General features: G+C 35.8%; 3 protein-coding genes across 5 annotated transcripts; all 3 read right to left on the bottom strand.

Moving 5' to 3' along the window:
• Positions 1-13: 13 nt before the first annotated feature.
• Positions 14-15453, bottom strand: LOC135581041 (uncharacterized protein At2g33490-like). 3 transcript variants are annotated; one of them, XM_065127166.1, is made up of 11 exons: positions 15316-15453; positions 15029-15243; positions 12361-12433; positions 10314-10388; positions 9866-9939; positions 9686-9754; positions 5860-5888; positions 5582-5789; positions 5254-5496; positions 2672-3720; positions 14-396 (listed from the first exon to the last, which is right to left on the bottom strand). In XM_065127166.1, exons 2-10 carry the CDS (start codon positions 15143-15145, stop codon positions 2773-2775), a joined length of 1836 nt encoding a protein of 611 aa, XP_064983238.1. In that variant the 5' UTR covers positions 15146-15243; positions 15316-15453; the 3' UTR covers positions 14-396; positions 2672-2772. The 3 variants fall into 3 exon arrangements, with proteins under 3 accessions (XP_064983238.1, XP_064983239.1, XP_064983240.1); XM_065127167.1 differs by having other exon boundaries at positions 14-333; XM_065127168.1 differs by having other exon boundaries at positions 9866-9927.
• Positions 15454-16726: 1273 nt separating this feature from the next.
• On the bottom strand, positions 16727-20624 carry LOC135623802 (uncharacterized). Its single transcript, XM_065127165.1, has 2 exons — positions 19896-20624; positions 16727-17780 (listed from the first exon to the last, which is right to left on the bottom strand). Exons 1-2 carry the CDS (start codon positions 20457-20459, stop codon positions 17103-17105), a joined length of 1242 nt encoding a protein of 413 aa, XP_064983237.1. The 5' UTR covers positions 20460-20624; the 3' UTR covers positions 16727-17102.
• A 3046-nt stretch (positions 20625-23670) lies between these two features.
• Positions 23671-25362, bottom strand: LOC135622114 (uncharacterized). The gene is made up of 2 exons (XM_065123754.1): positions 25336-25362; positions 23671-24162 (listed from the first exon to the last, which is right to left on the bottom strand). The coding sequence occupies exons 1-2, from the start codon at positions 25360-25362 to the stop codon at positions 23671-23673; spliced, it is 519 nt and encodes a 172-aa protein (XP_064979826.1).
• Between the last annotated feature and the right edge of the window lie 164 nt (positions 25363-25526).

Below are 25526 nucleotides of genomic sequence, written 5' to 3'. Positions count from 1 at the left end.
TATATCTTATATCTACCGTAAGATATAAACATGCATCCTTTTACCTTTGATCAAGTTTACAACACAAAAAGAAAGACGACTTTTTATTCCATGGATCACTGGATCAAGAATTACTCAAAACAGTCTCCAACTTGTGTTGACAACATGACCTGTTGGAAACCTCAATATCTACAGTTAAAAGCTATCAATAGTAGTATATTCTGTCACAACTAAATGGTTATAATCAAAGAAAAAAATTGGCTCGACGATGATTTATCGACAAAACTTCTGCTTTAATATATGGAATGAAGATCAGCCGGGCGCTGCGAATTTACACCGGCAGTGTACGCAAAACTGCAAGAAGGTACAGACAACATATTGACTCTGAACAGCAAAACGGCATCGGTCACGAGTATTCTGAAACCAAAGAAGTAAAGCATCATCTGACCGGTCTACTAGATTGCTTATGAGAAGAACTAAAATCTCAGTTGCATACCAGAAACATAAATCAAATTTTTTCTAGGGATACAACTAAGACCTCCAGTAATATAATGTGCCTCACTTTAAGTGAGGTCTATGCACGGACAGCATCATCCTCACATCAAATCGAGACCAACCATCAATCTTCATAATGTGTGTTTCATTTAGTTTCCGTTTTTTGTTCATTGCATGGGTTTCTATTTCTTTCAAAAATAGTGAGAAACCATCTATTTTTGTCTTTCCAAGTGATGTGCCTGCTTACATCTAGTAACATTTAATGGAGGATACATGCACTCAAATCTAGAATAATGAGTAATAGGGGGAAAGAATAAATTTAATTTGTGGAAAATAAAGGGATCTGATCTAAAGACAAATCCCCTTGATGAGGTTCTTGGCTTCTTACCAGTTCAATGAACCAATTGAATTTTCCCTCAACCCCGAGTCGCATTATGGATCTACGTGGCTTGATGACATCTTGCTTATGTTTTACAAAAACAGCAAACTAAGATGCTTTTTTTACTGCTCTGAATAGGTAATCTTCATGCTAACACACCGCAACCAGCCTAATTTATTCCTCCTAGTTAACACACCCACCTCAGATATCTCAGCCACAAAGGAAATCATCCTTGATCGTCTTTGTTAGAACACAAGATAACAAAAAAGCAGCATCTGGCTTCAAGAAGTGCAGCATTTCTATTGGAGATGTTTTAATTCCTTTCCACCTTGTAAATAAAATCCTTTTCAACCAAAAATCTGCCTTTTTAAGAGCTCTTTGACTTGCAATGTAATTTTAACTACTACCCATATCCAACATTTTCAATAAGTTAAAGCCCCTGTCCGCATTTCTATAATATGACAAGAGAAAAAAGTAAAGATCAGGGAGAATCTAAACAATAACTTTTCCAATTGATAAGTGCCGCTATAACTATGTGAGTATAAGATCATTGAAACCCTTAGAGAAGTTAAGAAGAAGACTGATATAATTGCATTCTCATTTTCTGACAATGCAAAATCTATTGCAGAGTGATTAAGCTATATGCAGCTTATTCATGCAACCCTATATTATCTATGTTAATTGTCACTAGTCCCACTTTGGTCAACGGCCCACTGCTACTCTCATTACCAGAACAGGAAAGGAAGCAAGTAACCTTTTACCATTTTTCCATCAATGGTAAATCTATCATGATAAGATTTTTTGTTAATTGCTATCAGAAACTTATGCAATGAATTTGACAAAGCAGCTTGTTTATTCCATATTTCCCTAACAAATTTAAAAAAAATCTTCAAAGTACAACATAAGCTTTTACAAAATTCTGTTTAACTTCCTTTCACCTAATGCAAGTGTTTAAATTTCAGTTGGTTTGACATCTCATGTCATAAGCTCTGACTCATGCTGCTACATATAGGTTGCACAATGCAAATAGCATATGTCTTTTGTCCTCATTTAGAATATTTTTTGGGCAGATACTAAATAGCATTCAATACCTTTATTTGGGCATCATATCAAGAACCATGTGCTATTTTCACTCCACTTTTGAGAACCTCATTGATTTCTATGTTGTACTTCATCTACATGCTTTACTGTGTTTTCCAATGTTTTTAACATGCTCCATAATACAACATATTATATCTGCAAATCGTGTTCTGGTGTTTTATTACTTACATCATGTTTTTCAAACTACTAAACTTCTATCGACCAATGGAATATCCAACAGCACAAATAATGTAAACTGCTCAAAGTGCAGGAATGCAATAAATAATCATATCCTGAAGAAGCCAAAAGAAATTAGTTGTCCACTAAAAAAGAAATAAACCTTTAATGAATGATTATCAAGCCTTCTAAAACCCTATGTGGAACTAGATCCTATCATTTAATAGACAAGAAGGTGGCAACATATCAGAGTATCATGTGTCACATTGAAACAAATGACTCTTTTTCCTACAATTTCAAGGAAAATTTGTAGGAAGACAATAATATGATATGTGTAACAAATTCATGTTTGCTCACATTGAAATATTCAAGACTCTTTTTCCGACAACTTCAAGGAAAATCTGTAGGAAGACAATAATACTGACACGTCTAACAAGTTCATGTTTGCTTACCATCGAAATATTCAATCTAAACTTACTGTCATAAATGCCTAATTGAGACAAATGAAATATACATGCATATATACACACTTTAAAGTATGAAACACATTGAAGAAGTTACCTTTAGAAAATGGAACACATAAATGTGGTTTTACCAACTCCCACTTTTTTCTGTAACTGCAGCAATCAGTTATGAAGTTGTAGATACTGGAAGTATGGTCATTAGATTGCGAGAGGTGATGAAGTGATCTCTTCTACTGTGACTAGATTGTGAGGAGACTCCAACAACCTAGCAGCTGTAAGCATTGATATTCTTTGACTGTTAGATGGTATTGAGAAACTGCGGCTGATATGTACAAAAGGTGCTGGTAGTGATGTCTTATATGAGACATCTGATGGCATATTATTTCTTGCATTAAGCACTTTGCTTCTAGAGACCAAGGGACCAGAATAACCAATCAAAGTGGATGCTCCTGTTGACTTCTCTGAACCAAATGGGGGCCTAGGAAGCTCATGAAGCTCGCTGATTTTTGGATATGATACAGGAGGAGGTGAAGTTCTATGAGTCTCCTTATGAGGTGGAGATGATTGAGGTTTAAACACGTGTTGTGATGCGGAAGAGCCTACAGGGGGAAATTCCACTGAAGATCTATAATCAGGAGTAGAAACTATGGGTTTGCTTGAAAAACGTTTGCTTGTCAATGGGCCAGAGAAGGCTTGTCGTCTGAAATTATTAGTATCATAAGCTGTTTTTTGATTAATTTGCGGCATTGACGGCTTCTCCGAGAAATATGATGGCATACTGATGGGCCCACTGTTAATATTGCTCCCTCTAAGTACTGAATTCTTGAAGGTGGTTGGACTTGATAATTCTCTCTCCCTGAAATCTTTTACAGGTCTTTTTGCCTCTAATGGAGATGAATTCCACAGTGGTGGGGAACAATCATTTTTCTCCACACAAGGAGCAGTACCAGGATTTGATTCTGGATTTCTATCACCAACTGGTGTAGGTAGCACATATGAGTGAAATTTTCTGGTTGATAAGGGTGGTGTTTCTGTCTTCTCAGTTAAATCAAGCTTCTTATCAGCAAAAATTGGTGCTGATTGGCTGCTGTATCCAGGCCTGCAACTGAAACTGAGCATGTCTAATCGGCTTCTGTCGATGCTCTCCTGCACAAGTGAAATAAAGCATAAAATAAACCATGTTATAGTAAAATGAGATAGATCATAAACAGAAAACATCCAGAAACAGACATTACATTATCAAAATGATGTATTTATTTGCTTTACTTCTGTGTCACACTTTTTTATCTTTTGATTAAAACACTGCTGTCCGAATACATATGAGAAATTTCTTGTAGTTGTAGCGAATCCATATGCCCTTATCCACTTAAGCTCAAATTTTTTAGACAAGAAAGATTTTACCAAAGTGCCGACTTCTTCAGCTTTACAGTTTATAAAATGATACTATTTTTTATCAATTATTGCAATTTGATTTTGGTGTCAATTGTTTTTCAAGAATATTCACGGGTATTCTATCAAGAACTATTTTTGGTTGAACACTACCAAAACAGTCTGCATGGTATGTCATGAGTCTTGTGTGATCTTCATGTACTCATAAGATTAACAGAATATAAAAAAAAAAATGTGTTTTATATGTCCAGTGTAAGGCAGTTAAGAAATAACATGCTCAAAAAGTTACTGTAGCCAAGATGAAAAAGTGTAGGTCGATATTCACAGTTATTAGAAAGGTAGAACAAGAAATGTTTAATTAGCAAATAATTTAGTTTAGCTCTATTAGAATTAAATGAGAAAATATCACTTCAAATGATATAGTCATACTTGGAGGAAACATGTGTATGCCATAGTAAGATGGAGTTGATTATGATAAGTGATGCAAGGAGAGGTAGAGGGAAGCATGCAAAACTTTATAAGAAACAATAAAAACAAGATCTGGCTGCTTTTAGTTTGACCAGGGATGTCACTCTAAATAGAGCTCAATGATGGGAAAAGGCCATGTAGTCAACCAAATTAGTCCATGTCTTTTTCTTGTTGTTATATGTTGAAAAATCTTAAATTATTTCCATTGGTATCATTGAAGGATGCTACTTGAATCAAACCTCTGACTTTCTGAACATACTTCACTACCTGTCCACCTCAGTATGTCTTCTTTTGACTTGTTCTAAAGTCCTAAAGAGTAAAGACTACATATCTATACAATGATGTCGAACGTCCACAAAAATTCATGTCAAAACAGATCAAGTCCTTAATTGAAGTTCAAGGTTTCAGCAAATACATGTCTCTAAGGATGCAGGAATGATGATGTCTACAAGGAAAGCTAAATAATAAAAGAAGAGCAACTTGTGACATTTTACCCATTGTAAATGATGGATGAAATCATTGAACCGGCTTATTACAGGTTTTCTGCATGATTTTTTTTATTGGCCAAGCACACGCACATATTAATGCCTATAACTTGTTGACATAGTGTCCTGATAGCTTTCTATATCATTTTATTTGTTGTAAATGATGGAGGCTAAGTGCATGCACACATTAATGCTTCCTTTTGAAGTCACGTTTCAAGCAACACTAATTATATCAGCTTTAAATCATTTTTAATAACCAGTTAACATATCTATAATGGAGAATGTTCTTCTAAAATGATAGTATAAGTAACACAAAACAAAGCCTTAAGAATTTTACCTCTATTGAGTTTTGAGATGTATAAATAACATTTTTTCCTTGGAAATTTTTTTTATAATCAAAACTTAGCTCCCCAACATCACTGCCACCATAATCATAATCATCATCATCATCATCATCATAGTCTGATACATCGTCTTCAAGATCACTGAACTGGTATGCAATATGGTGTCGTTCAGCAATGGCTTTAACATGTGATTCAACCATCTCAAGCATCTTAAGTCCTTTCTTGAAGAATGTTAGCTGAATCCAATGAGAGGAAAATTAACATCAGAATAACAGTTTATTCTATGAAGAGAACATATGTTCTTGATACGAGTTAAACTACCTGTGCAGCATGGTGGCGAGTGGCCTGTGTCAGAAGACTTTGAAATTGACCTTTCTTTAATGATTTCAATCGAAACATAAACATGTTTTCCTCCTCTTCATAATTGGCTTGAGCTTCTTGCAACTCCTTTGATGAGAAAGTTCCAGATTTGGAATATCTCAACATCCATTTTCCTCTATGTGCCTCTAACGAGTTCCTATAGATCTCTCTGAAGATGGCAAGTCTAACATAAGAACGAAAACACTACAGCAGAGGACACAATTTTGATACTTCCTTACCTTTTAGCATCACAAAGGCGTTTCATTTCCTGCAACCGAAAATAATCTTACCAAGCAAATAACACATCTAAATTTCTTACAAAAGATAATGTTTCTATTACAATATCAATAAGCAGTAAACAGCCTGAATGTGGTTAATAAAACAGTGCAGTAACCCTGGAATAGCAACAAAGAACAGGAAAACCAAAACTGTAGTTGATGTACATATGTATTGAACACCAAACAAACCAAGGTTTTAAATGTCATAGGATGAGTTCATGCTGATTATGCCAGCATGACAGGTGCATGGAATTCATGCTGATCCATGCCGACAGGCGCTAGCCCCCAAAAACAAAACATGATCAAGTCATTTGCCAGTCTATGGAAGGGTGAAACATACTTTATCATAAAGGTAGAAGTTCAAAAGGTGAAGACTTAAATTGAAGAAATTTATTCTTCTTTACAATAATCCAATAAAAAGACTGGGCCAGCACTGTCCAAAACTCAAAGGCATTGTTAAAAAATTAGCTATCACAAGGATAGATTGAAACAGGTTTTACCATCAAGGTAGTAAAAGCTTGAAATTCAAAGGATTGTCAATTTCAACTGCAAACTTAATGGATAGGTAATGTTATACCAGTACATCTTAACTATATCCAGGAAATATTTATGCCTGAGAGGGAGGGACTATTAATTGGTCATGGAAAGTTTTCTTCTGTTCATGTTACATTGAGAGGAAGATCATATGCAACCTGAAAAGGTCATAATTTGCTTATTTGCTCTTGCAAGGTTGATATGTGCATATATTTTCCTTCAAAATTAGGAATCTAGAATATAGCACACATAAGCTTAAATATATATTTGAAAGATATGTCTGATATAAGTATCTGCGTATATGAAATATGAACTTCCAGTGGTGAATTTACAATTTTAAACTTTTCAAGGATATTGTTACCTAAAGTTCCATAATATCTCTCATGTTGTCCTAAGGTTTGAACCTAATTAGGTCGCTAAGCATATGAAACAATTTTGAGTGTATTGCAAAAGTCGATTAAAGTTTCTAAATCCAATTTAAAGTTCTAGACTTTCAGAAGAGACTTCCAGTTATAATGAATATCTAAAGTATGATCAATAAAGAAAGTCTTGAATTCATATTAAATTTTTTTTGCATAATCATTGATGAAACTTTTCATGGATTTATGGAACTAAGTTTCTTTTGACAAATCTGAACAGAGTCATGCTGAATATAGCAATCCAAGTATTTCTTTTTTTGTTCAATTGTCCATAAAGCTAGGAGCTATTAGGCACCATGGGCTGTACTGCTCAATGAGGCAGGCACTCACAGAGGCATTTGCTTATGCAAATCAAAGAGCACACCTTACAAAACTTACATAAATATAATTAAAGATAAAATTAAAAGAGAGAGAGGAAAGGAGATGGAAGGAGGAGCCAGTTAGAACCATGGAGAGAGGATAAAAGAAGGGGTAGGGATGGACAACAATGTCAAAAATTTTGAGAAGAAGAGGGATGGGAGAGAAGAAGGTGTTCATAGTGGCAGGCACGGACCGTGGAGAGCAAAGAGGAGAGAAGAAGAGGGAGGGAAGAAAGATACGAGCTAAGATGCAAGAAAAGGCGATGGTGGTCAAATTTGCTGGCCACGAAGAGAGGAGAGGGGAAAACGAGGTAAGAGAAGAATGTGGGAGAGCAACAACAACGACAGAACAATCTCTGAGCGAGGGGAGAGTGATTGTGGAGGAAAGACGAGGAGATATGAGGGAAGGGAAAAAACAAGGAAGAAAACTACTGTGAGGAGAGGATAGAAGTGACCAGCAATAGTTGCAATTCAACTCCACAATACACGATGCAAATAAATGGACAGTTGCACATGGATGTTGCTTGAGGGATTGTAGAAGTAACTAAATCAAATTCCTCGAGAGCTTTTTTTCTCACTTCGGTCTCTCCTTTTGTAAGCGTCTACATCAAAGTGGTTAAGTGAGGGTCTTTTTGACAACATTGGTTATATACATAGATCCATTTCGTGCCGACTGGTGGTATTGATCCATGGGCAGATTGATATGTACCGATTGGTACTAGCATACCATAGGTTGGTATGCCAGATGTACTAATTTAAAAAAAAATAATAATTAGGAATTTACAGAAAAAGAACCTTTTAAAGGTTTTTTATCCTAATTTAATGGTAATTTTATTATATTTAAACAGCAGTAAAGTTTATATGAGGCATAAATGAATAGGAATCTTAGGTTGTAAGGATGGGAGAGTTTAATGAGAATGAGAGTGAAAGAGGAGAAAGGGATGGGATTCAAACCCCAAAAGAGATCCCAACGATCAAATTGACTGTTAGGGTCAAACTTTAGACGATTTGGATCAGTATTGGTCAAACTCCTATCATTACCGTCTGTATCGATCAGTAAGAGTGATGTACCAGCCAGTGCTTGATGATGATGACGACACCTGAGAGAGAGAATTAAAAACAAAGATAGGTGACATGCACCAAAATGAACAATCAATATCTAGATGGTCTCTAGAGCTTTTCATATTGTGAGATTTCTAACCTCGAGAGACTAATAGAAGGATGGAAAGAGTCAAATATATGCAACTTCGCTTCTGCATGCAGCAATTGTTTCTCTAACTCAAACACTTGACACCTAAGTTATGAAGAAGCAACCTCACCTTGAGGTACTATGGATCTTAAAGACGAACAGAAGTAGCAAAATAACCATAAAACTTCTACTGAACCAAAGATCTAATCATAGACGTAAATGAATAAAATACTGAATTTTGTAATCCATCCACAACATTGCAGCATCCATTTCAGAGTTCAGACCAAATTCTGACCTAAAAAAAATGGAATGACCTCATGCCTTCAGATACAATTTATATTAGTTTTTAAGTCTCAAATATCATTGATACCAGAGAATTATATAGAAGTTTTATCTACTTGTTACATCCTTTTATTCCTTTTTGATGTTCAATTTATGATTTTGGAAGCTAAGCCACATCAATCACATATGAAGGGACCACTCAAATTGGTAGTCCTCACAGTATACTTGATAAATGCCTCCAACTTGCCATTCTTTCACATTAACATCTTGATCCCTTCCAACATTTTCAATTATAGTGCATCCATTTCCAAATGTATGTTTGAGTAACCAACATAATTCCAACTCATAAAGCATCACTACACCAGACCTATAACCCTTTTAATGGGCATCAAGTGATAATAAGGACCATCATATATTTCTCCACTTTAATGCTCCAGTGCTAAATTGGTAAGCAATGTCCCCTATGGCATTACTTTCCTAACAACATACAAGACATAAGCACTTGCTATCAATTTACTCTCTGGTGATTGCTATTTAAACTTAAATCTGCTTATTCTATAATTTATATATTCTAATATGCATCTAAAATTCTCAAAGTTTATCCCATCTTTGGTCTGATCATTGTAATGTCATTAGTAAATTGCATATGCCATCAAAATATGAAATAATATAATCTTGATAATATAGAAGGCACTACCTTAGAACAATGATATCTTTTAACTATCAAATGCACCAAGTGCTTTATTCAATTATGACATTAGATTTATTTTATGTTTACGACATGATTGGCCATCTTCAAATCAGTGGATGCCTGAGAAGGATTCTAATGATAGAATCCAACAGAAGAGTGAAAACCTAAAGTGATATATAATGCTTGGTAAGTAGCCCTGACTTTGTCAAAGATCATAAGATATAAATGAGCAACTCAGTATAAAGGGAACTTCAAGAATTCTCTAATTGACCATTCAACTTCCAGTTTGAAAGAAGTACTAAAAGGATCAAACCTCTACAACTTGAAGCTCTCTGAGAAGGGATCTTGATGGCTTTTCCATTGTCTGTAAGATATGGACCCGCTGCAAGATAGAGTAAAATTTCTCATCTTATACTGACACCAACATATTTGCTTAGACAAAGTGGTGACAAGAACAACTTCCTGCATTCACAACACAGAATAGAGGACTCACATATACATCAAAAAGTTTTTGCAGCTTAAATTGTGCTTTTCCCATCATCATTAAAGCCCGACCTGCATGAATGACTAATATGGATTTAGTTGTTGAAGAGGTTGGAAAAACTAAAAGAATGGCAAATAATGATTAAAACAATTTGTAAAATAAATCAATTCTTCACAACAAGTATCTACTGTTCATTCTGGAGAAAGAAAGAATCCTTGTGGTATCTTCATAGTTTAGGAAGGGGGAATCAGGTATATCTAAAGAAAACTCCAGGTTGCATTAAATACATTCAGCAAGGTTGAGTTATATGATTAGTATACTTGATGTAGTTGCAGGAGGCTAAGTATATGAGATATCTACAGAAAACACAGAAGAATTAGGGTTTATCTTGTGAGATCAATAGTCATACACTTATACCGTGTGGCATATATAAAAGTACAAAGTTGGATTTTCTCACCACTATCTTCATCATCATTCAATGCAGTTTTCTCAAGAAAACAGGTGCCCAGTTCCTCCAGTGCTTCTGAGAACTCTGAAAGAATATACAAATTCAGAATGCCTTCGAAATATACCAGTATGTTACATTCATCATATTGATACCATAGTAATCCTCTAACAATTGCTACCTCAACTCAAGGATAGGTAGAAGCTAAACAAAATTATCAACTATAATTACTAGTAACTTTCTACATTGTTAATGCAAAAGAAGAGAAAGCAATAGTCAAACATAAGTTTGAAAGGTTCACATCCTTGTCTATTAAAGGATTCTAGACCAGTCTAAAAACTATATTTATTGCATAAGAGATATATATATGGAAGAGTTACTATTTTGGTTAGGAGAAGGGTGTGTAACTTCCCTTGCTTCCTTTGGTGCATCCTCAATGAGCTTTGGTCTCCTGTTTGCCTTTCACAAATTATTTTGAGCTGCTTTGGTCCTGCTGTTACTGAGTTTGGAGCCTTTCCTAATTGATTTAGATTCTCTTTTAAGTTTAAACTATCTAGAGCCTTTCTAAATCTGTTCACTGCAGTCAATATCACCTCCATCATAAGGACATAAACTATCATGTCAGAGGCCACATCTGCTCTCAGGTTACCTACAATTAGGCCTAGTGGAAATAGGGTGACCTGCCTTGTGCATCCATCTATGGGACCAAAAAACCCCAATGATTGGTCAAAAGAGACAATATCTTGGCTGGCCATGGCTCCAGATAACCCATATCTGGTTCAGATCCAAATTGCTTCGTGGTAATTGGCTTCTTAAGTACTAGGCAATATTGTGTAAGGTCTTAAGTCTAGCATAATATTAAACAGATATTGTTGCGGATATCAAAATCGTTTCACAAGAAATAATCACATTTAATGTGATGCATTGCTATAAAGAATGTAATCAAGCAGCCAATTGGGCTGCTAGAATTTCTAGGATTTATAAGTTTTCTCTTTGAGGGAGAATTCTTTAACTACTGAACTTTCCTCGCTTTTGTATAATGACTTACACAGATCGTTTACTAGATCTGTGATGACTTAATATATTTTTTTTCTGGAAAAAATAATATTAAACAGATAAACCCTAAGAAAAGTAGGATTAAAATGTATCCTTGAAAAAAAATATATCAATCCACTAAATGCAGTATATCATAATAATAGAGATCCAGAGGGGCATAGACTAATTATATTTGTCTAGATTATACTATTAAGAGCTGGCAAGTGAAGGAAGGGAAAGAAAAGTGATAGTTTTTTATATTGAAGGGCATAAGGACTTCAGCAGGTGACAAGAAGATCCCCAAACTCATTGAATATAAAATGGATTACGAGATTTGCATAAATACCATTTATCAGATAAGCTTAGATACACACACAAAATGGAGATAAAATCAATAGAAAAACTATCAAAGATGCAACATGCGGATCCGGTATAAGTTATAAATAAAGTTTTAACACTTACCTGTAAGAACACTAGCATATAGCTGCAGGACACCTTTTGATTATATGAATTCTTTGATAACATTGTTTTGTTTGATCAAAGAATTCTTCTGGTTTGGATTAGACATACTTTACAGAATATTTTTCTTTATTGCCTTAATTACAATAATTAAAGCTTAACCAAGCAACTCCTGATAAACTAACCAATGGAACTAGATTGTGAAGTACATTATACATCTTTCTGATTCAGAAAAACCATCAAATAAAGTAAATCATAAAAAATATCTGTTTACAGCATCTTAACATGTATACCACTCAGCATTCAGAAAATTGGAATTATGCTGCACTCATAAGAGAGGAAAACAATCTAACATATTTAACATAATTTGTATTTGTGATAAATTACATTCTGACTTGGCATACATGATGCAACTTCTCAGAAGATGAATATTTTTTTTTTTTCTTTATAACCAAGGTACAAATTCAATTAGAATGTAATTTGCAGATAAACAAGAATAGCCAGCCATATTTTACTTTCTAGCTAAATAAATTCCTTTAATGTGTAATAGGGCAGGAACCAGTACCATGTGCATTATTTGCAGTTGTAGCTGCTGCAGACAGTATGCTATCATAGCAGCTCTTCAAATCCTGCAAATCCTGCCACCAGATGACACCAAGTCATCAAATCTAATGGTTATGTAAAAAGGATTTTCATTTATTTCAATTATTCTTTCAATCGGGTTGTGAGTTGCCATACTAACAATCATCATCATATTTATCTTTTTTTGTGTTATGTCTTGTAAATTCACCAAAGTGAAGAAGTGTTCAAATTTCCTAGAAATTCTGAGAGAACAGCTGCACAGTTTAACACCCATATACATAAAAGTCAAGCCAAAAAATTTGGAGCTGTTAGAAGCTGTTATTTTGTAACACCGACACACATACAGTAAGTATAAAAATTTTTAAATACTGGAGAGATAGAGGTATGCAATGAGAACCAATAACTGTTGAAATATGCACAGTGACAACTAGAGAAAATAATGAAAGCGGAACAGTTTGCAGACTCAATTTAAAATCACTCCAGCTGTCTCATCCATAGTACAGCAGGAATGTTGAATAATTTCTCAATTCAATAAACAAAACTAATCCTTCAGGCAACATGACCTAGATCTGACATACATTAATATGGGACCCATGTTAGTATGTTTACTATCCATGTCTACAAGTGTGGATGCAACGTCTACTGAAGGACACCAACTGAAGGTGTTAATGTAGCTCAATACCCCAAAATGAAATCTGAAGCATCCTGATATCGGATCTATTAAACCTAACTGGATTGGATATGGATCTTGGATCTATTCCCTATATGGGTATAAATCATACTTGACTCAGCAATGCGAAAGTAAGTTTCCTCATTTTGCCAGGTGAACCTGACTCAACATCATTACACCAACATATGTGAGCACACATGTTGACACTTTAATATAGGGCCCAAAAAATTTCTAAAAGAAAATATGATTTGACAGCAAAAAGGAGGAAAAGACTTCCAATATTGACAATTGCTTAAACCATATAGGACAGAACCAGTAATAAAATACAAAGACTAGGCTGAAAGTTGTAAAGTAAAAGTTGCTACACTTTCTCGTCTACTAATTTGTGACTCCTTTTCATGAATTATTTTGGATTCATGATGGTTACTTGAGCTCTTATCATTAATAAGTTATACAACAAAAATAACTGCTCTCTGCCTCCATCGGTTGACTTCAAGTCAAGGAAGTCTTTCCCCCATACTATGGCTCAAATATCTTTTTTTCATGATCAGTGTGATGCCAATGAATAGTCATAAAAAGTCATCACACTGTGTAGCGTAACTAAATGCCACATTGACAAATCCATGGCTGATATTTAATTCTTTATTAAAGTATAGATTTCTTAACACAAGGACAAAGGCAAAATACCATTGACATTGTTACTGACATATTTCATGAATGAGTAATGTATAACCTGCACTAAGAGAACAAAAGTTTTACCTTATAATGATAATGAAGTCAATCTATATCCTTTTCTTTCTAACAATTTTAGGCTTTCACTTTGTCTATTTTTCTCGTAAGCTAAAAATGTGCAAGCCTTTAGTTTCTCGATCCAAATTGGTTGCTGATAAAAAATACATTTGGAATATTGCCTTGATGAGCAGTTGAGTGGCAGGATAGTAAGGGTCACCATGTTGTGGTTGTGTTCTTTCCCTTTAACACCAGTGTTATTTGATGCACATGAAGTCTGATAAGGACTCATATATAATATCCAGTTCAGAAAGAAGACAAACTGGAGATATGAAGACATGTATAAAGAATAATAATTTTAAAATATGATGTGTATGTTGTAGTGTTTTGAAAATAGAAACTATTACAATTAAGTTTACAAGAAGCTATAGAATCATTAAAGAACCCACTAGTCTTATTGTTGTTGTTTGACAACAGAATAGTATCATCAAAAATCAGACAAGTGTCTGAGTTGTGTATACATGGATGCATATCCAACATGTCCAGTGAGCTTGGACACAAGCATCCATGTGAAACTGCCCAGTAAAGCTTCTTAAGTCTTCTACCTGTTAGAATAAAGCCAAGGGACGTAAGTTTTCATTGTTGCAACTTGCAACTTGCAATTGTCTCATTGCCTTCTTCATGATGAAAATAGAAGTGAAAAAAGTGAACTCCTAATCCTAATTCCCAGGAAAGATAAACAAATATTATATTCTACTGATGGAAAAAGGTTTAGGTGATGACAAAGAATATTTGGTGTCTTTGGTTGGAGGTAACAAGTCACTCCCACGAACTAGATCAATTAAAACAAACAGAAACTTGCATATAGTGGAGGTAATGCTGATGGCACTAAACAGGTAAAACAGAGTTGGCATAAGAATTTTAAGTCTCATGAGAAGATCTTGGTCAAACCATTCCATAATTCCAGAACAAAATTCATAAGTAGAAAATAAATGCAATTGATTTGAACTGAGAAACGAAGGGAAAGAAAAGAAGCTTTTCAACTTAGATTCTGTAACGCAGTAGACACCAAAAGTTGCAGCATGTTTCATCAAAACAAGGAGACCTCTTACGTAGACAAACTACAAAACGAGAGCAAAATAGATATTTTTGTGTGGAATCGAAATAAAGATCCAACTTTTTCGATGTATATTTCACGAAACCAAGTAAGCAATCAGAGAAGTGCAGTCAAGGACAGGAGGCCCGGTTCTACCCGGGTGTTCTGGACAAGTTCCTCCTGATTCGTCCGGGCGCGATGCTGCTTCTTCCCCTCCTTGGCCTCGTGGCCCTGATGCTTCAGGCCTCGAAACATTCTCAGCGGCGACTTCATCCTCCTATCTCCTTGCTTCTCCCAAAACCCCAAACCCAAACCCAAAAATCCCCTCTTTTAGGCAATGGAGAGTACAGGACGAGAGGAAAAGATCGGAGCTGAAATGGCAAGGGAAGAACTGGTGATCACAATGCAAATAAAAAAGGAAGAAAAACAGAACTCGTCTTTACCTCGCGGCGGTCCAAAACAACCGAAGACTTGGAATGGTAGACTTGGGAATGGCAGATTGGAGAAGAGAAGCAGCTCCTTCAATCAACGTGGGTTAGTTCGTCAACCAGTCTCATCATACCTCTCTAAATACTCTCCTCGTGTCGGCTTTTTCTGGTCAAACAAGTACAAGACAGCGCGGGCTCGATGGAAGTATATGTATATATATATATATATATATATATATATATATATATATATATATATATATATATATATATATATATATATATATATATATATATATATATATATGTATATATATATATATATATATATGTATATGTATATATATATATATGTATATGTATATATATATATATGTATATGTATATGTATATGTATATGTATATGTATATATATATATGTATATGTATATGTATATATATATATATATGTATATATATATGTATATGTATATATATATATATATATGTATATGTATATATGTATGTATATATACATGTATACATATATATATATATATACATATATATACATATATATATACATACATATATATACTTCTTTTTTTTTACATAGTACACGAAATGTTATTCAAAATTATAATATTATTATACGAACGGGTCAACTGACAAAGATTAATTGCAACGACATTGAAGTAGACTTTTTAATTTACAGTTTTTCGGAAAAAAATAAATAAATAATTTTAGAGGATTTTTTTTTCCTTCGATTAAAAATCTCTTAAAATATAAAATTCTTATCGATCAACATCAAGCAAATGATATTGTTTTAGATAAATGTTTGAAGGTGATGGATGGCTTCGGAGGGTTGACCGTCGACTGGCCGCCGTCGCATTCCAAATGGCACGGTCGATTGTCCGCTTGGTTGAGTTGGCAAATGGAGACTTTGGATTACTTGGAATGGAGTCGGGTGGGTGGAAAAAAGCCAACCTTTGATTTGTTATTCAACTTGTTTTGTCCGATTCAACGCGTAGTTTTCTCCGTGGTAGACTCGGAGACACGCCGTGACTTCATGAATTGTGTCATGTTCTATCGCTTGACTTGATATTATATATTTGTTGTGCCTCTACGATAATACATAATACTTTTTGAACTTTTTTCATATATGTCAGTCACTTCCTCCAGCATCCCTCTAATAAGCTTACATTAACTACCATAAGCTGATGGTGCTAATTGTGTCCGTCTTGTGAAGCTTATCTCTCATCATCTCATTGGTATGACACAATGAAGTAGGAATCCAGTTTGCATTTGTTCTTTTTATTTTCTGCTCATCTGCCACAAGAACTGGTCTTATTTAAATCATCATGATAAATATATAGTTATGTATGGACCTCAGGTAATCATATTCATGGACCACAGTCAGAGATTTCAGTATCACAGTCAGAAAATGTACAAACAACCGGCAAATTGCACCTCAAATTGATTGACTAAACAAAGGATTCATAAGTTACAATGCAAAAATGGGACGATGACAGATAATCCCAGGACATTCTGTCCTCCAGTCCTGGGCACTTATAGCAGGCGATGGACATACAAAGTAAATACAAACAAGCTTACTTCCTGTGCAGCACGGTTTTGCTTTCGAATCTTCATGATATCCGGCTTTCGTCTCGATTTGGAACAATTTCCAGCACTAAACATCAGTGAGGTCATCTCACATGACCAAAAGTCATGAAACATCTTCATTCACATCACAAAGCATAACTTAGCAAGAATACAGCCAGAAAGGCAGATATATGTCCTGGTATATCATCCTTTATCATAGTTTAAAGAAGCCTGAGATGTGCTGTATCATTGAGCCTCTTTATCTGCCATCCGGTTCTTAGCGAATGATGCAGGGCTGTCATGGAAGAATCATCGATGGATATTTTATGAGACATCGCAGGACTGCAATCCAGCAGGCCAGTGAGAAGGCATTTAATTGGAATTGCGTGAGTGAAGATCCCGATGGAAAAAATAGGGTTTCTACTACCATCAGGAAGGAGGTTTCCTGGAGTGACTTCTCTGGGGGAGAACTCCTCATCGGTCTCGTTGTCTCCAGTGGTGACAAACTGAAGTCTGCTCTTACCAGATTTCTTCCTCTGAAGAGATGGTCGATTGAGCCTGTACAGCAAATCCCAGTGTGGCCCGTCTCGGTCCTGTACTGAATTGGATGAGCTGTTACGTGAGAGTGCCTTTAACTCATTTTGATGGATTGATGTATCTGTCACTGCCAGCTTTTCAGGCAATCTTAGGACTGTCCTGTTGAGAAATTCAACCATCCGAAATACCACCTGCCTGAGTGATTCTCCTGAAGGAGCACAAAAATCAGGCTGTGTTCTGTCAATCAAATTAACCATTTCAGGGGAGTAAACTTCTGACCGAAGACAACCCTCCCACTGGCCTTGACTTATCTCAAACAATGCATCAGACAATCGTATCTGCTCCTCAGCAAAACCGAGCTCCTGCACAGTTCCATGGCAAATTGATGAGCAATCCACCAACTGGAAAAATAGAAAATTCTCTGACTCATGCTATGCAAACCCTAACATAAGATATCAAGCATTGCATCCAAATGAATCCATACTGTTTAAATTAGAATTTGCTGATCTATTATTAAATGGAGGAAATCCCAGCACCTTCCAAGTAAACTTAAGTTCTAATTGGACTAAACTTCATTTTAATGTTTAACAATAACCATGTTATTTTATTTTACTTTGTGTATGTTTTTCTAGGTTGCTTTTTGCGGTATAATAAATTGCCACATTACAACATCATGAATGTTTGGAGCACTAAAGATTATAATGATGGAGATTACATTTCCACAACATGCTAAAATAGCCAAAAGAGAAGAAAAGGTATGAAGCAATTATCACAGACAATATACAAGAATCTATACAGATCTGGAAGATTTAGAATCTAGACAAAAATAGAACTAAACACAGATGTCTAAAATAAGCAAATATTGCAGTATGGTGGCATGAGAGCATGTCAATATCTTTCTAGCACAGTGTCGCTTCATGTCATGCTGGTCAATTCACCCCTATGCTACGTACACATCAGCCAATAATTGGCCAACCCGTATGTTAACACCTGTGGCATAAATTGGCAGGACATGTGCTGATACCTCACTGGCACTAATACGTTTCGATCTGTGCCGATGTGTAGATCCATGTGAGCCACATGACAATCTTTATAGGCAAGGTCATCTCTTATCAAGGTCTAACAAAAGAAATGGAAGTGAAGCTTTGCCTAAAGCAAATGTAGGGCCCCCTTAATATTTTATATGAATGTACATATTAGAAATGTAGCTAGCATTTTCTAATATATGTTTGCTGATGCTTTTCTGATCCTTTGGTTGTGTTACTATGAAGTTTTATGCTCAATGAAGCACAAGTTTGTTGTTCCTTTAGTTAACCTTTAGTCTTTACTCTTTAGCACTAGAATAGCGAGAGGTTCACTTAAATGTAAACAATGTCTATACACCAATACATTGGCATCTAACTATGCTGACAAGAGAGATTTTATCTGGTCTTGGATCATCCCTTCAACAATTAAATCCTGTTTTAGACGATTATCAAGGTCCAAAGACAATCAATCTGAGATATGTGATCAATTCTGGTATTCCAACTGAAGGACAAGAGCCTGGACCAAAAAGTTTAACTTAAAAGACTTTATAGAATTAAACTCTATCATCAAATGTTTAAGTTGATAATCAGATGATCGCATGAACATTTTAAAGAAATGGAATCAAATGAATGAAACCTAAGTTCAATCAAGATAAGCACAATTCTAGGATTTGAAACTTATCATCTCTATTAGATACAAGGAATTTCAGTTGCTGAGATCTCCATGCAGAAAAAAGCTCCACAAAACCACTACTTTGGAACAGTTCAAGTCACAATATGTCTCCATCAATCTTTTTATTTTTTTCTATTATTTCTTCAAGAACTTTGATATTTTTCATGCATATTTACAATGCCAGTAAGAACTCTTAATTTGGAATGCTAATAGATATGGGAAGTGGACAACTATATGTTCTTTAATCCCACCTCAGTACTCCTTATTTTTAAGTCAAAGGAGTCCAAAAAAGACAAACTTACAGGTGGTTTAAAACAAGAAGAAAAACCCACTTGTTTCCTTCTTTTGCCTACTAAGTGCCCTATTTAGGAAGACGGACATTCATATGCTTAGTCTCTGACTGATAATTTCCTGGGTAGTGAATCCATTCGCATATAGTTAGCTTCCTCGTGGAATGTCTGTAACAATTTGCTGAAATTTCTCTGGTTATAGAAGACAAAAGTAGGAACAGACAAATTTGTGTCATAGAAACCAATTAAGCTACTCTGTATAAAAACAAGTGCGTGCTTCTTAAACTTATGTATAAGATAGCAATTAAGGATCTTATCGATCCCGATTCAGAGAAGCTACAACAAAAAGAAGGATATTCAACTGAAAACTTGATCTTTAGCCAATAAAAATCAAATTTTGAGACATCGAAGGCAGCAGAAATGAATCCCAGCATGCAGATCTATAGATTGCGAAGCAAAATCAAAAAAACCAGAGGATGAGGAATTTACCCGGCAAACAAAGGCCGCAGTGGCTCTCGCCCGATCCAACGGCGAGCTGTAGACTTCATCAAATCTCACGCCCTGCGACTTAAGGAAGACGGCCAGCGCCCTGGCCTGCCGCTCCCCGTTCGGGGTCAGCCCCGCTACCGCTGCCCACCGACCACCGACCAGATCCGGGCGGACGCTGGCGGCGCACTCGCCGTGGGCTATCAGGAGCACCTCGGTGACCCGATCCGCCGTCGCGGAGGCGGCGCCGCGGGCGAAAAGCGCCAGCGGCGGCGGCGGCGGGAGGAGAAGGACGTTGCAGGGGTCCCATACCTTGATGGAAGGGCCGAGCAGGCGGGGGGTACCGGCGGCCGAGGGCTGTGGAGAGAGAGGGGAGGCGGCGGCGAGGCAAGGGAGGATCTCAGGTTCTTGCTCGAGTACCTTCTCCTTTGATGGGATAGGGTTCCTGGAGAGCACAACCCCCTCCTCCTCCTCCTCCTCCTCCTCCTCCTCCTCCTCCTCTTCGTCGTTGTCATCGTCGTCGGATGCCTCCAGACGGGGTTGGGAGGAGGATTGGGCGGCGCCCATGAGGCACGTAGAAGGCGGCAACGGCTGCGGCAGAGGCGTCGGGCTGGGGACGAGATCTGGGGCGGCGGAGAGCAACGTTGCCTTCGCAGCGGGCGATCTACTCTCCCAACGCGAAAGAGAGAGAAGAGGGGTCAGTCTCTCTTGTGTCGTTCATGATCTACTTTTTCTTGAAGTACATGTCTCCCTCGTTACCCGGATTCTACCCTCATAATTGCTGGAGAAACGATGAATCTAAGAAGGGTCCCACTGAAAAGGTTTCCAATTGACATGCGGGTACAAACCACTTGCCCATAATTTGCTTCGGTTTATTTATTTGTATTAGTCTTTCCCAACTAAACAGTCCGCCTTTTTTGTGTTCTTAAGAAATAGAATTTTTTTTTTTTTTTTTTTTGCATTTCTGGCCATTATTTGAACTCCAAGACAATAAATGTTGATGATGCATGATCATGATGGCTAGATAAGTGTTGTGGGATCCAATAAAGATCAATATCGACTTTATTTTAGCCATTAGATTCTGATTTTTTAAAGCTTAATCTTGATCAAAGAAAATTGCTATGTTTGGAGCATTTGATCATTCGATTTTAGGTGATTTATGAGCCTTTTTTTCAGCATATTTAAGGAGAATTTGGCATTCTGTAAATTGGCTAATTGAGGAACTATTTTGATTAAATACACATATAATTTTCCTTTTGATAATCAAACATGCAGTTCATTATTATGACACCGCCTTCTAATGTATCCAACAAACAACAACAAGCAGCTATAATGTATTGATTATGTAGGATTGATTGATTATACAGTTATTGAACTCTGAAAAACAATATTCTTGATTAAATCAAGAACATTTATTTTTTAATTTATAATTTCTAGTAAAAAATTTCTAGGTTCTTACAAATCTCTCTCTCATTGTATCATTAATATTAATTGTTTCACTTTTAAAATTAAAATATATTCATACCATCTTAAATATTATTTTATGATCATTTCATTGCCTACTCATATAGACCTGGAACAAAGACATGCTTGATCCAAATGGTAAATGGTACAAGTAACAAGATATGAAGTTAGATAACTACTGAAAAGGTTCAACATTCATGATGTGCATAATCCAAGAAGCAAAACTTAGTGATATGTATCTGACTAAGAAAAAACTTAAACTGTAACAGAATATATATATATATATATATATATATATATATATATATATATATATATGTAAGTAAAAAAAATATAAAAATCACAGGCACAATCATAATCTAATTTGAAAAGAAAGAAAGAAACAAGCATTTGAATTAAAATATTTGCCAAAATCCATTGCATAAATTTGTCTTGACCACAAAAGATATGACTAGGTGTATAAATTAAACTGTGAAGAGAATATCATGGTTATGGACATATATTATAATTCAACAAACATAATTAATCAAATATTTATCACTGAATTTGGACATGTAGAAATAGAATCTATGTATGCATGTGTCTGTCTGAAGAAAGCAGGTTTTTTTTTTTGAACACTTACAAAAAGTTTTGTCAAGCATTGGGACAGTATTGATGATCTTAAATAAGAATCACAAACATCAAAACAAATTATAAAACAGATTGATAGTTGATAGCAAAATAATTGCTAAATTTCTCAATGTAATTAAACAAGAACAGAGGGCTGAGGAAAACAAAATTAGTGACATAGATTTAGGTATACAAAATGGAGATGCTACATAGGTACATTTGGAAAACTTCAACCAAGTTCATAAAGTTATCTATGAAGTGCAAGTTATTATTCACAAGTTTTGAACCTAAAGAGGTCATAAGCACAAAAAGGAGCATCTGAAAGATAAAAATGCTACACTCATTAAAAAGAAGATTTTTTTTTTTTACACTTAGGGATATTGAATCTGGCTATTGCAAAAGTATATTAGTAATGATGATTAAAATACAGGCCCAACTACCACAATCATATGTGTATACTTAAAGAAAATTCCTTCATTTTCTTTTCCCAAAGAAGGTTGTTGTGTGCTTTCAGAACTAATCTATTTGTCCAAAATACATCATTCATCAGTTATGACTGATAAAGGAACAAGAAAAGATGGTATGCTAGTGATGTGACCTAGTTGGAGAAGGAATAAGAGAGTGGAGAGGATGGAAGAAAAGAAAGAATAAAGAACAAAGGAAAAGAGAGAATTAAGAGGGCAATAACATACTAATGTTCATTCCAAGATAATTCTTTGCTGAATTACATCATAAAACCTCTATTTATAGCCTCAAATCAACATAAGTTCCAACAACAAAAATAACTCAAACCATGATTCCAACAATCTAAACATATGCTTCAGGAAAACATCTCGACCCACAATTCGAACATATCAGACAAAAGTTCCAGGATTACAAACAATAATTCCAACATACCGTAAGTAGAGAACACAATTTGAACAAATATACTACTGAAGACACTTGTTCCCTAGTCTTTTCGACTTGAGCCTAGAGTAAAATCCTTCTTAAATCTTTGGTTGAGCCGCTATCAACAAGCCCCTAGATGGTGCCCAATGCCCCCAATCTAAAAACCAAATCTGGTATTGAGATGCATATCACACAAGTTATCGTAAATTGTTGGAAACCTCCATTTCTAACAGAAAAAAAAAAGGAGCAATAGATAGATAGATAGATAGATAGATAGAGAGAGAGAGAGAGAGAGAGAGAGAGAGGAAGAAGAATAAATAACAAAATCTATGATACTATTATATTCTAGTTCAAAAGACCAACAGGAGAAAAAAATAGTTATCATGAACCGAAATTAAATTGGTCTATGTTCAGTTTTTCTAAACACTCTGCACTTTATGAAACAAGTAATATCTTCGCGACATGCTAATTCTTTTCCAGAAAGGTTTACTACAGATTTGCAAAAACTTGCTGATGTTGGAAATTTCAAGCAACAAGAGGATTGACAAACGTGGAGAAACAAGCTCAAATGTTCATCAAAACCTGTTCAAAACTGCTGATCATGATGTTGAGGCAATCATGATGGAGAATTTCAACACCTAAAGTAACATCCTCTATCCTCAAACATGCATGTATAATCGCAACGTAAATTCCCCCAAACAACTGATTGCTTTCTATTTTTTTCCCTTTTTGTCAATGGATATTGCAATTTAGTTCAACTACATACTAAACATTCCCAGGACTTAAACCAAGAGAGAAGAGGGGATAAAGATAGAACTTATCTCGGGCCTGCGTTGAGCTGTTGGAGAGTGCCTTCATGTGAATGTGACCCATATCTGAGAGACCTCAGACTCCTGTCTGATAATGACGTCAGTAGAGCATCGTAGGAACCTCCATTGTGCCTCCGGACGAGCCCATTGCCACCGTACGCCCTGGTCATTGTAGTATACACGATCGATGTGACAATGGCAATGAGGGTGGCGTGGAGGGTGAAGAACAAGTCCAGGAGCGCAGCGGCGCGGAGGCGGGAGCTCTCGATATCACACCTGGTGGAGGAGAGGTTGCGGAGACCCAGCAACCGGTGGCAGCCCTCGGGAATGAAGGCCTCGACGTACAGGGAGAGGCCGGTCTGGAATGACCAGAGACCCTGGAGAGCAACGGAGGCAGCTAGGGCTAGCTCAACGACAAAGAACCTCGGAGCAACGGCGACGACGAGCGCAGCTGCAGCAGAGGCGGCGGAGATGAGGGAGGAGATGGCGTCGCAGTTGGACTGGAGTTCGGCTTGTCATTTCCTCCTCTCACTTCATCTCTATTGTTTTTTCTTCTTCTTTCACTCTATTACCTCCTCTTCATCCCTATTGATTTACTTCTCCTAACTCTCCCCCTTAACTTCCTCTTCCTCTCACTTTACCTTCGTCTACTCCCTCTCAGTCTACTCCCTTTCGCACTCAACCTCTATTGTCACCTCCTATCTCTTATCATCATTCTCTCGCACTAACTCCACCTCCCCATCCTCCCACTTCAACCCCAACATCGCCTCCTCCCCCTCTCCCTCGTTCTCTTCCCTCTCTTTCCCCCTCCTCCTCCTCCTCGTCCTCACATATTACCTTAAAAGAAAATTATATTCGATCATAGATTCAATACAAAAATATATTATTTTAAAAATTAATCATTTAAATTTATATAAAAAATACTAAATATATTACATCTCATCTTAATAATTATAAAGAAGTTTGGATAGATTTGATGAAAATTTAAAGAGTTATACTCGAGTTATATTCATCATATATTCAACCTTAAACTATCCTCTTTCAAAAATTAATTATCTAAAATTCATTCTAAAATATAAAATAATATTAAATATATTATCTTCTCACGCTACTAATTTTGGAAAAAATTTAAAAGCTTTTAAAATTCAACGAGTTACACTTGATCATCAATTCAACCCAAAGATATCATATTTAAGAATTTATTCACTCTAAAATCATAAAAAAATTAAAAACATAATACCAAATATTTTAGAATCATATGTTAGTAGTTATGAAATAATTTGAATTAGTTTGATGAAGATACCTTAATTATACTCGAGCTACACGTATATTATATTTGGATTATACTCGTTCACAAATTTAACAAAATTTGATTTGAGTGGATCCGAATCAACTTAACCTAAATCATGATGGTTAGATCGGATAAAACTAGCTCATGGATATGTGATTTAAGGATATTATTAAAAATAATTTAAGAGGAGTGCCCCTTAATAAAAACTAATTATGGAAGTGTCATATGATAAAAACCAAATACTATAGGTTTTTTTAATTAAATTATCATATATATATATATATGTATATATATAAGGTGATTTCCATAAAAAAAAAAAAAAAAAACCCTTATTTTTGTGCATTTCCTAAATAGCTATCATAAATTTTGATTATTTCCAAACCATATCCCTTAATTCAAAGCTACCCATATTGCCCCTCCCCCTCCACCCCTTCTCAACTCCCTGCACTATCGCCTTACGCCGCAGCTGACACTTCCCTGTGCCCTGCCCTGCACCGCACCTAAGTGTGAGGGCTACCACCGACCCTCTACCTCACCGAAGCCACCCCCGGAGCCCTCTATTCCATCATTGGC

This window comes from Musa acuminata, chromosome BXJ2-9 (genome assembly GCF_036884655.1).
Source record: "Musa acuminata AAA Group cultivar baxijiao chromosome BXJ2-9, Cavendish_Baxijiao_AAA, whole genome shotgun sequence".
NCBI lineage: Eukaryota > Viridiplantae > Streptophyta > Magnoliopsida > Zingiberales > Musaceae > Musa > Musa acuminata.
This window is presented reverse-complemented; position numbering and strand designations above follow the sequence as displayed.

What these genes read in the sequence shown, in the direction of transcription:
- LOC135581041 (XM_065127166.1), bottom strand. Translation starts at nt 15,145, where the DNA reads ATGAAGTCGCCGCTGAGAATGTTTCGAGGCCTGAAGCATCAGGGCCAC. An exon ending in AACTTGTCCAGAACACCCGG is followed by an intron (nt 12,434 to 15,028) that starts GTAGAACCGGGC and finishes ATCTGGTGGCAG; the next exon opens with GATTTGCAGGATTTGAAGAG. An exon ending in CATCTCAAAACTCAATAGAG is followed by an intron (nt 3,721 to 5,253) that starts GTAAAATTCTTA and finishes TCACTTGTGCAG; the next exon opens with GAGAGCATCGACAGAAGCCG.
- LOC135622114 (XM_065123754.1), bottom strand. Translation starts at nt 25,362, where the DNA reads ATGGGTAGCTTTGAATTAAGGGATATG. An exon ending in GCTTTGAATTAAGGGATATG is followed by an intron (nt 24,163 to 25,335) that starts GTTTGGAAATAA and finishes GCCGAACTCCAG; the next exon opens with TCCAACTGCGACGCCATCTC.
- LOC135623802 (XM_065127165.1), bottom strand. Translation starts at nt 20,459, where the DNA reads ATGGGCGCCGCCCAATCCTCCTCCCAACCCCGTCTGGAGGCATCCGAC. An exon ending in CTGCGGCCTTTGTTTGCCGG is followed by an intron (nt 17,781 to 19,895) that starts GTAAATTCCTCA and finishes GGAACTGTGCAG; the next exon opens with GAGCTCGGTTTTGCTGAGGA.